This window comes from Lineus longissimus, chromosome 11 (genome assembly GCF_910592395.1).
Source record: "Lineus longissimus chromosome 11, tnLinLong1.2, whole genome shotgun sequence".
Classification (NCBI taxonomy): Eukaryota; Metazoa; Nemertea; class Pilidiophora; order Heteronemertea; family Lineidae; genus Lineus; species Lineus longissimus.
In genome coordinates, this window is record NC_088318.1 from 14,924,493 (window position 1) to 14,937,802 (window position 13,310).

Sequence of the window (13,310 nt, forward strand, 5' to 3'; positions counted from 1 at the left end):
TGTTCATATCTGACATTTTAGAAAAATTCAACCACTTGAAATTGAGCGCAGAACACAGAAACTTGAGACTTGAGAGATAAGCTTTTAGCTTGTAGTCTGTACTGTAAAAAAGTTCACAACAAAAGCTGACATTTGATAAAAACATTTGATCAGATTTCACATAGAAATGATAAAATACACATAAATGTGGAAATGAGAAGGCGTAACAAGATCACAAAATATTTATCAGACTTCAGGGCTGGTTACTGCGAAGCTTAATCTTGCCTACCATACTGATACCAAATAGACCATCCCTTTGGGCAATAAGGCTGCAGAAATCTGGGGAGCTCGAAAGCTCATCTGAGCAGACAGGCGGCCTCAAGATCTGAGTTTGAACTCAGTGAAGGCTACTTTTTTTCCATTTCTTTGATACAAATAAGCAAAAAAATCAATTCACAAATCAGATAAAAATTGGGAATCAATCTAAAATGAAGCTTCTTCACAACTTGAAATACATAAAGTGAAATACATCATCAATCATAACTTTTTCATGTTCATGCCAATATAAATCAAAGATGAGTCCCATCTACTCATTATCACACTCATTTATCATCATTAACCCGGTCATAACATGACATCAGTTTGGTTCTAAAATGGGCTAAAAATCCATTTTGGACATTTTTTTGGAGAACTTTTCTTTTTAAAGATTGGAATTTACTCGAAAATGCCTACGGAATTTATCATAATCTTGATGCTTGACCTTGGAATATGGCTGACTTGACATGGACTTATAGAACTTCATAATAAGTTGGGCTAATCGAGACACGATAAATGTCGATAGCTGAATTACAGATATGGGTTCATCACGCTTTAGAACCAACCTCTTCCCATTCTCTCTGTCATCAAATCATTATCACTTCAACATATCTTAAAGGGGAACCTGTCATACCATTTTTTTTCATTCTCTTAAGATTTCCTCCAGGTAAGACAAGGTGACATCTTCATTGCACATATCATGCGTTCCAGTCTCACAGGCATCATGTTATATGACATCAGCCATGGGCCATATGATGAGGTGAAGATGACATAATGCACGTATGTTGTTTACATGTTTCCACATGCCCTGCTTTTTTCACACTACTGTCGGAATTGGCAGTTTCTGAGATGATGGAAGGCTGAAGAAGTATATATTAGGCCGTGGATTATTAATGCATTCATCTATGCATTTCTACCTTTCATCCTAATCATGAGCTTCAATTTTCTCATCACAATAAGCCAAAATGTTACAGCATTTCTCGAAGTAATGGCACTATGGTTCTGAGTTTTGGTGATTATACAACATTTTTAAAGTATCTGAAAATACTTGCCAGAATCTGACTAAGCATGACCTAGAATGAACCATTAAGTGAAATATAGACATTTGAGGCTTTTTGTGTGCATGTCAATTCTTTCATGACATGGAGTATCCATGTTGGATAAGTTTTCTTGCTGCCCTAAGGCCGGTCCCCTCAAGAGAAATTGTCCCTGTTGAGGGAAACTACAAGCAATGGTCCAATTGGTGGTCTCTCAGTTAGGGACCCAGACCTCTAGTTAGTCCTTGTCCAAATATACATGTACAGTGCTGGTGTGCTGAGAGCCAGTACAGACATCCATCAGTAAGTTTGTCAAACTTAATTTGGCCCAACTGATTCCTGTTTCTAGTTTTTTGTTGATATAGCATTCTGGTATCAATCTATTAAAAGGAGGAGTGTGTTAGATGTGGCTGGCTGTCTTTAATGTAAAGTTAGAGATTTCTGTAGAGGCCATAACAGATATACATGTAATTCCGACAGGGTGGAATGTTTGTGTAGATTTTATGATGCATCACTAACCGCCCTTTAAACAACACTGTATAAACTTCTGTTTAAGTAAAGGTTCCGGACTTGTAACACACACTACTTCTCAAATTTGGCATGGCCACCTCCTTTTTGTCGCTTATTCTTAGATGGAAGTGCTCTTGAGTCTGACCTGACCTTATGGATTGTGGACAAAATATATTCAATTTTCTTACTTTGAGATATATAACAATTTCCAAGCAGACTTTGAAAAGCCAGTAATGCAGAGAATTCGAAATACAATCTTGCAGTCTTAATCCATAGAGTAAGGTCACAACAACATTATATATATATTGGAACCTCATTTAATGTCAGACACTTCTGAAACAAGACCCCTTTATATAGACAATTACTTTGTTCTGAAATCCCAGGTTTCTTTACAATATATAATTTTTTTCAATCTGGACACCTCTCTATCAAGGACAGCATTGGTAGTCCCAAGGAATTCCTGATGAGCAGAGAGGTGCTAGTTTTGCTATGCGACATGATAGCTGGTGATTTTCTCTGATACTTGCACTAATAACCAATAACAGATTTCCGCAATGTCGGGCTTCCTTAATGCAATAGTAAGTGAAATGGCCAACTACCCTACCGTTTCAACAATATTTTCAAATATTATCTTGGTTGCGTGGAATATTGTTTGAGCCAATCAAAGGCAGCTGATTTATGGTATGAATTCACTGGCCGTTAAGGTAGATATCGGAAACATAAAATACAGACATAAAGATAAAGTTCGATCAAACACGGACACATTTACTGGAGAATAAACACATGCTGTGATTTATAGGGGCAAATCACTTTCGAGAAAATCACGTTATGCCAACTTGATAAATGTTGAAAATTGTGCTTGCTAATATTAAATGCCAGGATAATGGGAAGGAAAAGATGAAATCTACTGAAGAAGTGTGGTTGGGAAAAAAATGATGCGTGCATAATCCTGTCAAATTCAGATGGAATCAATTTAACCAACCCCCCCCCCCCCCCCCCGACAGCAACAGTCAGGATTTGCTTCTATTTTCATCTTCAGGCTAGCGCTCAAAATGTAATTTTTTGTTGTGATTGTTAAATTATAGATTATTATCATTATAACAATGTATAATACTAAATTTATCCTGATTATCAATTATTTGTACATAAAGATTTTCCTTGTGAAACTCGAATAAATCTTTATCTCTGTATGACAAAATCTGTCTGTCATCTGTTTTCTTTTCAAAGTGATAACCAATGTCCAGTTAATCAGAATAATTTGCAATTAGCTTTGCCCGGTTTATATAGGACCTTTTTTAGTATATCAGCCCTTTGCAGAACTGAAACTGATAATTAAATAAATATAAGTATACACAGTAAGGGCCCTTAGTCATGTCAGACTTAGCACTAAGTATAACCCTCCTACTATGAGATGTGAGAGACCCCTTTTGGCAGCTTTGTGTAACTTTTTTTCCGCCCAGCTGCTGCCTATAATTATTGTCCCTTTAAAACCACTCAGTGTAGACCGTGCTGCCACCTGAGGGAACATGCAGCAACTACCATAGCTGGACCACATTAAAACTCCCGCTTCCTCCTCCTCCCCCTCCTCCTCCCTCCCTCCCCTACCCTCAATCATGCGGTCGTCAGGGGTTAATGAAAATAATATGTGCAGGGCCAGAGAAGCAAAGTAATTTCCCGAAATCGCGAAAATGAATTACGTCATGCGTAAACCAACCATACTCATGATATACAATGCATCCCAATATCTGTACATCTTCATGCACGATGCATGCAACTGCCCCCGGATCTTTAAATTTGGCAAGTTCATGTACATCTTTTCATTTTTTCCCGCACGAAAATTTCAACTTACGACTTTCTGGATGCTTGAAGTAAAGGATTCTCTCTTGAGCAGTGTGGTAGGACATTATTATTCACCAAACCGAAAGATATCAGAAAGTTTAAAGCGCGGTTTAAAGGTCCAGCGTGTTTCTATTTTTAGGTATGAATTAATGATCACGTGGATTTCCGCAGGCTGAGGTGTGGAAGGAATAGTAGTCCAAGGAAAAATATATTTCCAAATATCTCCTAAGTCGTCGTTCGGCGAACTGCTTGCAGAATGATGTTTTGTGATGATGATGTATACCCCCCCCCCCCCCCCCATAAAAATCTTAATCATTAGCGTCAGGCTACGGACGCTGTGGATGGAATCGTAGCGTAGGAACTTAAAGGGACAATATAGGCAGCAGCTAGGCAAGTAAGATAAAGTTACACAAAGTCGCCAATAGGGGTCTCTCACATCTCACAGTTCGTCGAAATGATTCATGCTTGTACGAGGATTTATATCTCCTGCTTATGGCCCCCCTTTAAAGGAACACACATCGATGTGCTCGCATATTTATTTGCATTACCTGGTAGATCGACTTCAACGAAGTCGATAGGCCAACTTGATGATTTTATTCAACATTTGGCGCACAGAAATAAAAGAAGAAATATATAGCATCATTTCCCTTACCAAGGTCTTTATACATATACATACTTGCAAGAATAAACCATATTTGATACTTGATATATACTTGATACTTGATACTTTTTATCATCATTATTTATCAGCACTCATTTTCACATCGCTTGATACATCTAAAGCAAATTTTGCGACGGCTTTTAAACTTAACGCCTATACCTTGCGTCATCCTAATTGGATAATGACAGGACGAGGCCAGTCCGCGTCGAGAGTGTAGTCTTTCCGAACTCAATCAGTTCGAGAAATGTTAGAATTCGGATACGTATCCGAAGTCTAACATTTCGCAATCGGATACGTATCCGAATTCTAACATTTCGCGAACTGCAATGATTCAATCAATCCGCATGCCGATCTACCGTCGTTGTGCGTAACCTATATCCATCCTGAAAGGAGTAGACTACTTGAGGATCGACATTCACTGTCGGTAAGACGGGCCTGTCCATCCGTCACAGGTCCAATGTTCGCTAGTGTGCAATGGACCGGAAATCGGTTAATCATTCGGTACCCCGAGCTGATTTCCTCGGGGATGGATTTATTCTGGCATATCTCCATAAATCACTTCGTTGGAGTGTAAGTGTTTCCATGAAATAGACTGATTGAAGAAACTATGACTACATTGTTACTTAGAGTTACACAGAAAAGTCACTCCTGTTTTCCACTGAGCGAATTCCTAAACAATAAGAGCAGTCTATTGCGTCATCCTAATTGAATCTCCTTACCGGTGTAAAAGGAATGGACCCAATACAATAGCTGTCAACGAATGTGGTTAATGGTTTAGTTATTGTTAGCTACATATACATAATCTTCAACAAAGGAACACGGCGACTCTATTCACTTTAACAAAAGGACCGGACTTAGATTCCGGGGGGACTTGCATTTCTTTTACACCGGGCGACAGGACGAGGCCGGTCCAATGCGTCCGGAGTGTAGCCTACCCCGGAGCAGAAGTCGAAAATGTCCCGCTGGAAAAAGTGTCCCGCTAGAAAAGGGGTCAGGCGTCATACATGTTATATATATTCAGGTGAGCTGCCTTCTGGCGGAGACTCCCGGGGCAGTCTATTTCGTCATCCCACCCGCGATCGGAAGAACGAATGTAAGCGTCTGTCGTTGAGGACAAAATAGGGGATACATGGCGGCTTGGACGGAATTGGTCAGCGATTACAACAACAGTATTTATGTAAAAAGTAAACATGTCTAAAGTTTTGTGTGAATAAAACCTTAAAAACAACCATCCCTGCGCTTTGTCAGGGAGGAAAAGTGTTGCATGGGATCGAGCAGTTCCAGGAGACGTAGAAGAATGAACGAAGATAGGTCTGGCTCAGACGCGAGCGGTGGTAGTGGCCCTGATCGTGACGCTTCAAATGGCAGTGCCAGTGGAAATGAAGATCGTTCAGAACTTGTGACATTGATATCTTATCTCATTCGAAGGTAGCTTGCCTCCGGCTGTAGGCCTATTTCATAAAACTGGCAATATCAACCTTTTCGTCAAAGACAAAGACCAACTAGGCCCCAAACAAACGAACTTCGGAGAATGCTATAAGCCACTGTGACCCTTTGACTTGTTCTAGGTCAGGTGAAATACATGACTGGTCAGCACCCAAAGAAACTTCTTTGAAAAGGTCCATTAATGATTAGTGTTGTCTCCTCATCCAGCTCGTGAGCAAGATAGTAGTGTCCATGGCTATCGTCAATTTTGCACTTGATCACTAATCAAATAGCATGACCCAAGTACAGATGTCAGATTCTTATGAACACAATAAAACTGCTGAACATTTTTGATAGAACTCGTTTTCTTCTTCAGTGGTCAGGTACGGCTTATCCCATCTGGTTCAACAGATGATGAAGATGATGATGACATTGAAGATAACGAATTTGTTGAGAGTGTGCGCCCACCAAAAGGTATGAGCTCTTGCCGATAAGCCTTTGCTCTCGTAGTCGGAAGCAACAAATGTATTCGTAGCATTTTTCCGGTCTCCCATATTTGATTTCATGCTAATTCTTTTTATGTTTGTCTTATTCCTATTTATAGTAGAGGGCAAGCCAGACACAGCTCTAATGGACGTAAGTAAATATGCTAGTATTTCATTATGTCATTTAAAAGATAATATGAGCCTCCTTTATCCAGCGTGTCAACTGAAAAGGCAAACACATTTTTCTGAAGAATTTTTTCTTACAAAGGATTAGCATTTTTTAAAGAATTTCTTTCATTATGGAAGTTTTATGATATCAAGTCATTGAATTGTCATCGATGTTGCATTCAGTGTAGAAATATTATCAATAATGTCATCGTCATTGTGTACAATACACTACAAGACCTTTGAACTTTTGATCTGGGGGGACATCTCACTTACATCTGATCTTACTCAGATCCCTGTTGGCCTCTCAATTACATCATTTGGGCTTATTTTACTGTGATTTTCTTTACAGTCAAGCGATTTGAAGCAAGAAGTCACCCTGAACTCCGGCAGGTTTAGAACCCCATCTCAGCGATGTCAGCCTTCTGTCAATCACATGCTTCAACGGGTCAGTTCCCAGTTGGCACATCTTATAGGGAAGGGCTTGAAACAAGATCTGATCTTACTCAGTTCCCTGTTGGCACATATTTTATCACCAAGTCAAACTACCACCACTTCCCTAACTGTGTATAATAGTCAGCTGGAGACTGAAGCTTGATGGAACACTCAGGCATATGTATTCATCACTGTCATCTCAAAATTTTAACTTGCTTTTAATTTGTGTTTCCTTCAGAGAGAAGTTGGCATGCGAGGCAAACAGCAATTCAGTCGTGGAGATCAGTGTATTCTTTCTTCCAAGTACGTGTTGTTTTAGTTTTGACTGAAATTGACACTGCTTGTTGCACTCAATAACTCATTCTACGACCATGTCTTAATCAACTTTAGATGCTTTGCTCTGGGACACACAGGCTCAGGATCCTTCAACTCAAAATTTATCATTTGTAATGGCCTGCACCCTGACATGAAGATTGATGATTCTGGATGCACCACCCTCACCTGTGCTGACTTTTCTGTTGTAGTTTTCTGCCCAACCAGGTAACTGTGGTTGCCAGATACCCCCATAAAGCATTTTGTGGTACCTACTCCGAGGATGGAAATGTCTTTCTTAGTGCTTGTCAAGGTAGGGACTCAGTCGAGTGGTATTAAAACTCAGTCTAGATCAAATGAAAATAATCTGTGAACAGTTGTGTGATGATTCACCGCATCCAATTTGAAAATGATGGACGTTGACACATAATTTTTTTTGTATTGCACATCCAAATGAGATTCTTGTGAATAAGTATTTATATCAGTCCACGTTTATATATCAGCCAACTTCACTTTGACAATGGTGCATTTCAGATCAGTACATACGAGTGTATGACACAACAAATGGTCGTTTTAGGCAGTTCAAGGCTGTGAGAGCTAGAGATGTTGGATGGAGTATCATCGATGTAGCGTTCAGGTGAGTGACATTGTACAATTGAAGTGTAAAAGATGAAATTTATTTTTTTGTTCTATTGAAAACCACACATTCAATTTTTTGGGAATATCAGGCCACTCGGACAGCCAACAAGTTGAAATTAATGAGGAATGAGTCAACTTCCCATTTTGTACATGGATGTCAACAGGTTTTTGAAAAAAACACTCCACCCTACACGGAGCAATGCCTTTGCAAAACAGCTACCAATTGGATTGTAACAGATGCTTGGAATAATCATTTGTGAAGTGTGTGAAAAAGATTTCTTGTTTTGTTTGCTTTCAGTCCTGATGGTCACTACTTTATTTATTCAAGTTGGTCTGAATTCAGTAAGTAAATGTACCAGTAGGTTTCATGCATCGTGTTATGTAATTAGAAATTATTGAAAAAAGGAAGAGATGAGGCTTTCAGTTTTATATAAATTCTGATATCTACTGCAGTGTGACAAGTTGACTTTGAAATCTACATCCTCATTCTGAAATCTTTCGGGGGAAACCCAGGAGAAGCTCAATCAATGCTCAGACCTTTTTCCCGTTGTGTTCCAGTTCACATCTGTAACGTACATGGCGAACATGAGACTCATGAGGCCCTCAACTTGTGTCCAGAAGACAGCCGATTTTGTATATTTTCATTGACTTTCTCGCAAGATAATCGAGAAATTATGGGAGGGTAGGTTACAAGGAAACTGATGAGGCCTTTTATAGAAACAAAAAGTTGGCTTCGTAGCATCACACCAGCATTCCTATCTCACAGTTGCAACTTTTTGTGCCAAACACAACCCATGTCCCTAAGCGAGCAATCTAGTGAACAATACCAATTTGATCCCCTAGCCTCTGCTATCGTCCCCCCTTAAAGAGCAAAGACAGATGGTCATAGGTGTTCCTATTGACAATATCAGTATATCGAAAAAAGCTTGTTATTTAACTTATTCATTTTAATTGTGTGCCTGTTTTATCAATTTGCTGTTTGGTTTGCTTCCAGTGCTAATGATGGTTGTCTATATGTGTATGATAGAGAGCTCAACCAAAGGACATTAAAGGTAATTGACAGATCATGGTGGTAAAGATTGGCTTCTCGTAGTCAAAATGTCCCAGCTTAATTGTATTCGGCTGAGTTTGAACAACAAATCGCCTTGTCTTGAGCATGAGTTTCCTCTAAATGGGAAATATCTGACCAACTTTTTTTTCAATTGGGTGCCTTACTTTTTATCATAATTTGTATTTCAGATTGACGCGCATGAAGATGATGTTAATGCTGTGGCTTTTGCTGATGCTTCGTCACATATGTTATTCAGTGGTGGTGATGATGGTTTAGTTAAGGTTGGTGCATTTTGCACTTGAGTCAAGGAGGAAGCTCTCCAAGGATTATAGGATCGTGCAGTGTTATGTTGCAGTTACAATTCCTGTCGGCAGTCTCATGCCTACAGCTGTTGTTTCTTTAATTGGTTTTAACAAGGCCTTGTATAAGTTACAGAGAAGGTGCCAAATTTTTCTAAGGCGCTTCTGTCGAAGTAGATTTTAATCAGATTTGAAGTCTTTTCTTAGTTTGGATGGGAAAGCCGTCTCCGTAGATTTCAGCTTAAGTCTTGGTTAGATATTACATTGTCCTGTCTGTTTTATGTTTATTTCAGGTATGGGATCGGCGGTCGCTACGGGAGGACAACCCGGAGCCTGTTGGTGTAATGGCGGGCCACTGGGATGGGATAACCTACATTGAGAGCAAGGTAAAATGGAATTCCGTCTGGGTTTGAGATCTTACAGGTTCTTCTGAAAACTGTGTTACTTGGCAACAATAGTTAAATTTGTTTCCTTTGATTAATTGAAATCGCTTTATGGTGGGCAAATATATGTTTTGTTTCAATGGACATTTCACTTTAAGGATCCAGTTAGAAGGGCTTCCGTTCTTGTCATTTGAATCGGCCTATTCTCATTTTTAGGGTGATGCTCGATACCTGCTGTCTAATTCTAAAGACCAGAGTATAAAGCTGTGGGATGTGAGGAAGTTTGCAACTACAGAAGCTCAGCAGGTGTGTATGAGGAGAGTTTGTTCATCACAGCACCATCCACAATGAAAGGGCAGCCAGAATTTGGCTGATTGGACAGTCAACCCTATTCCCAATCTCATGTCTTCAATTCCAGGCAAATAGTGGGAAGGCAGTGGTACAGTGTTTTTTGGAATATTGTCAAATTTGTTTGTATTTAAACAAGTTGTCTGTGAATTTCAGGCAACCAAACGAGCTGTGGCCAGACAAACTTGGGATTATCGATGGCAACAGTTTCCTAGAAGAGGTAATTAAGTGATGAAATGAGGGTAATAGCAACATGCACTAGATTGGAGGGGCAGACAAATGCCATTTATTGTCATGTGTAACAGTTGTTGTGAGAAAGATCAATCTTATAATTAGAAGATTCTATGTCTTGTTCCCCCATTGATGCATAACAGGTTTAAGTGAAGACAAAACCAGCTCATGTAATTGAGTTCACATGGTATATTATTTTTCTCATCATTTTCAGTAATACGCAAAAAGGTGATACCGGGTGATACATCGATCATGACATACCGAGGCCACAGCATACTCTACACATTGATAAGGTGTCACTTCTCACCGGAGTTTACGACTGGTCAACGCTATATATACACAGGTTGTGCAACTGGTGGACTCATCAGTAAGTGCAGTTTAATAGCATTGAGCATGTTTTTTACCTACTTTGTCTGTTGGGAGGTGTAATACACACCCACCAGAGATAAAAAAACCGCATAATTTTGCTACAGTTTTTATGATTATTCAACTTTGACAATTTGTTGTTGCACACCAGGTCTTTGTTCGATTTTCATTACGCTTAGATTGAAGTCTTGACTTTCTTTCAGTTTACGACACTTTGACGGGTGATATTGTGAAGCGTTTAGAAGGGCCCCGAGCGTGTGTTCGTGATGTGGCGTGGCATCCCTTTGAGCACAATATCATGACTGCATCGGTAAGTTTGCTTTTGCCAAAAGATCTTTGATTGCATGTTTTGACTGGTTAAAGTGACACTTAAAAACACATGACCTGTTATTCTATTTTCAATTATTTACCTAACTTGAATTTGAAATATGTTTTGTTACTTTTCAGTGGGATGGTACTATCGGTAAATGGTATCATGAAAAAGAGCCAGATACAGAACCAAACTTGACGTCCGATGAAAGTGATGATGATACGGACTCAGATGAGGGCATGGGATTACGAAGGAGTAAACGATTACGCAATAAGTCGCGAGGAAATACAGGAGGATTTCTTGGATTATTTTCATAACAATGCCTGCAATTGTGCAATCAGACTCTGAGCTGGTTCAGGCTTCTTGGGCAATTTTCGCACAAAACAGCCAGAGGTGATTCTGGTGGACTTCTTGGACAGTGTCTGTATTGTAATGGGGTCTTCATACATGTACAAGTATAGACTTTGAGATTGAAACAGAGTGTTTGGTAGGAATTTAAGTTATGAATGGGTTATTCTTTGTCTGGTGCATTATCAGTAATTAAGTAATATTGTAAATAAGTTCTATTTTTATGGATTTTTAAATCATGTGAGAAATTGTGTGGAGCCTGGAGGTCGCAATAGTTCCTGCTGTTGGTAATGGAGTTTTTCCTCTTAGTGTTATTGAGCTGAATTTACCAACCATTTATGCATGTACATGTACCTCTTCAGAGAAATTGGGTTATGCTTGCTTAGTTGATCTTTTTATGCAGTTTTGCATACGGGTATCTGGCTGTGATCATTGAGTTGAATAAATTTTCCACCACAATTAAAGTTGGGAAGTTATTGAAATTGAGCTCAGTGTGCTTTTGGCCTTGAAAAGTATTTTGTTGAAGTCCAAGTCACAATTGACATACACGCACTGCCTCTTTACCCTAAGCTGCGTACAGCCTACGCCCTGGTGTCGAATTCTGAGTGCAGCTCACTGGTTGCGTGCATATCGCTGTGTGAGCATGTAAGTTGCACTCACCTCTCATGGTGATTACGTAGATCATGGTTGGATTATTTGTGCAACATACGAGCCAAGTCTACATTGCACATGTATACAAATTTAGGGACGTCAATTGTGACTTGAACTGTGCTTGTATAACACAACAGAAATGGTAAACTGCCAAATTTTTGGAGGGGTTTATTTTTGTGGATTACATTGATTCACAAAATAAAAATTGTGAATGCAGTGATTTGCAAAATAGTTGAGAATGGGGAAATAAAAAATCTGCCAAAATGAAATTGTGAAAAAGATTCTGTTAGTGATATTTGTGACATGAAAAATGCCAAGTATGAAAGTAAGATTATAATAAAAGATTCGAATCTAAATAGTTTTTGTGTTTGAAATGTTTGGCTGAGGATTTGTTACTCAAGAAGGAACTTGCAGTCTGATTCATCATCCTTGCCAGTAATGTTATATAATCGGGTATTCTGTTAGGATTGCTTGTCGCACAGAAGATGAGCCTAAATGACAGGAGATAATGGAAGAAAATGATGTGCTCATATTTCACAAGAGTAATGAACAAACAGTCCGTCTCAACCTACCAAACTAAGAACGACATAACTGGTTTTGCTGCGATGGGTCACATGAGTATCTTCTAGGGGGTGAAGTTAGGGCATTCATCATTTCCCTCTTCTGATCTGCCCAAGTGAGTTGGGCACAATTTTCCCATTCTGATCTGCCCAAATGAGCTGGATGCAAAGACAGTAACAGCCTTCATTGAAATTTGAAGTCAACCTACCCTGAAATTAAGTCTTCAATGCCTGGTTTGGTCCACATGTATCCAGTTTGCAGGTACAACTGGCCCAGTTTTGAGTCAACACAAGTCATTGCTTTGGTCTTCCAGGCATACTAAAGACCAGTGGAGATACATGTACTGTTGTCAACAACTATTGCTGGGTGGGTCCTATGGAAATGGGTGGGTCCCATAAACGTGGGTGGGTCCATTGGACATGAGTGGGTCCAATGTAATTGACGTTGCATAGTCACGTCACAGCAATTCCATAGAGTGTGTTCGACAGTCATGACAAATGCACATTTTTGCTTAGGATTTTCATGTTATTTTTTTAATCTCTTCCATAATCTTTGATAAAGACCCCCAATCCTTCATGTATGAGCTGAGTTGGCCATAAAGACCCTTACTGACTGCATTGCTGACTATGAGGGGTGTTCTCAAAGGTCACCAGCTGTCTGAAAAAAACAATCACCCGTAGCGAGCTAAAACTAACCTTCAAAATGAAAGAACTTAGCAGGAATTTTCTAGTAATGAAAGCAAAAACCTTTGTTGCATCACAATTCACATATACATTGTGAAAAAGAACAAAAATAAAATAAAATAAAAAAGTCCTGCTACATGCTGCGATGGGTCAGTTATTTTCAAGATTGCCTTCATTTGGCCTCTAAACTTGCAATTTGCACGGGCCTCACTTGATGTCCATTCTTCTTCTGCATTGGCTCCTGCCTAAAAGAATCTTTCTTGAAGGAGTATTATAC

The 13,310-nt window shown here is 39.3% G+C and overlaps 1 protein-coding gene across 1 annotated transcript; it reads left to right on the forward strand.

Moving 5' to 3' along the window:
* The first annotated feature begins 5,517 nt into the window (after positions 1-5,517).
* LOC135495976 (DDB1- and CUL4-associated factor 11-like) lies at positions 5,518-12,145 on the forward strand. Its single transcript, XM_064785042.1, has 17 exons — positions 5,518-5,769; positions 6,143-6,240; positions 6,371-6,402; positions 6,769-6,864; positions 7,090-7,154; positions 7,376-7,476; positions 7,698-7,800; positions 8,101-8,144; positions 8,361-8,484; positions 8,797-8,854; positions 9,042-9,134; positions 9,446-9,538; positions 9,752-9,841; positions 10,040-10,103; positions 10,329-10,481; positions 10,684-10,790; positions 10,928-12,145. Exons 1-17 carry the CDS (start codon positions 5,606-5,608, stop codon positions 11,105-11,107), a joined length of 1,665 nt encoding a protein of 554 aa, XP_064641112.1. The 5' UTR covers positions 5,518-5,605; the 3' UTR covers positions 11,108-12,145.
* Positions 12,146-13,310: the final 1,165 nt, after the last annotated feature.

Bases quoted from the DNA above. Each gene is read 5' to 3' on its own strand.
- LOC135495976 (XM_064785042.1), top strand. From the start codon at position 5,606: ATGGGATCGAGCAGTTCCAGGAGACGTAGAAGAATGAACGAAGATAGG. The intron at 8,485-8,796 runs GTAGGTTACAAG...GTTTGCTTCCAG, and splicing joins AATCGAGAAATTATGGGAGG to TGCTAATGATGGTTGTCTAT. The intron at 9,539-9,751 runs GTAAAATGGAAT...TCTCATTTTTAG, and splicing joins TAACCTACATTGAGAGCAAG to GGTGATGCTCGATACCTGCT.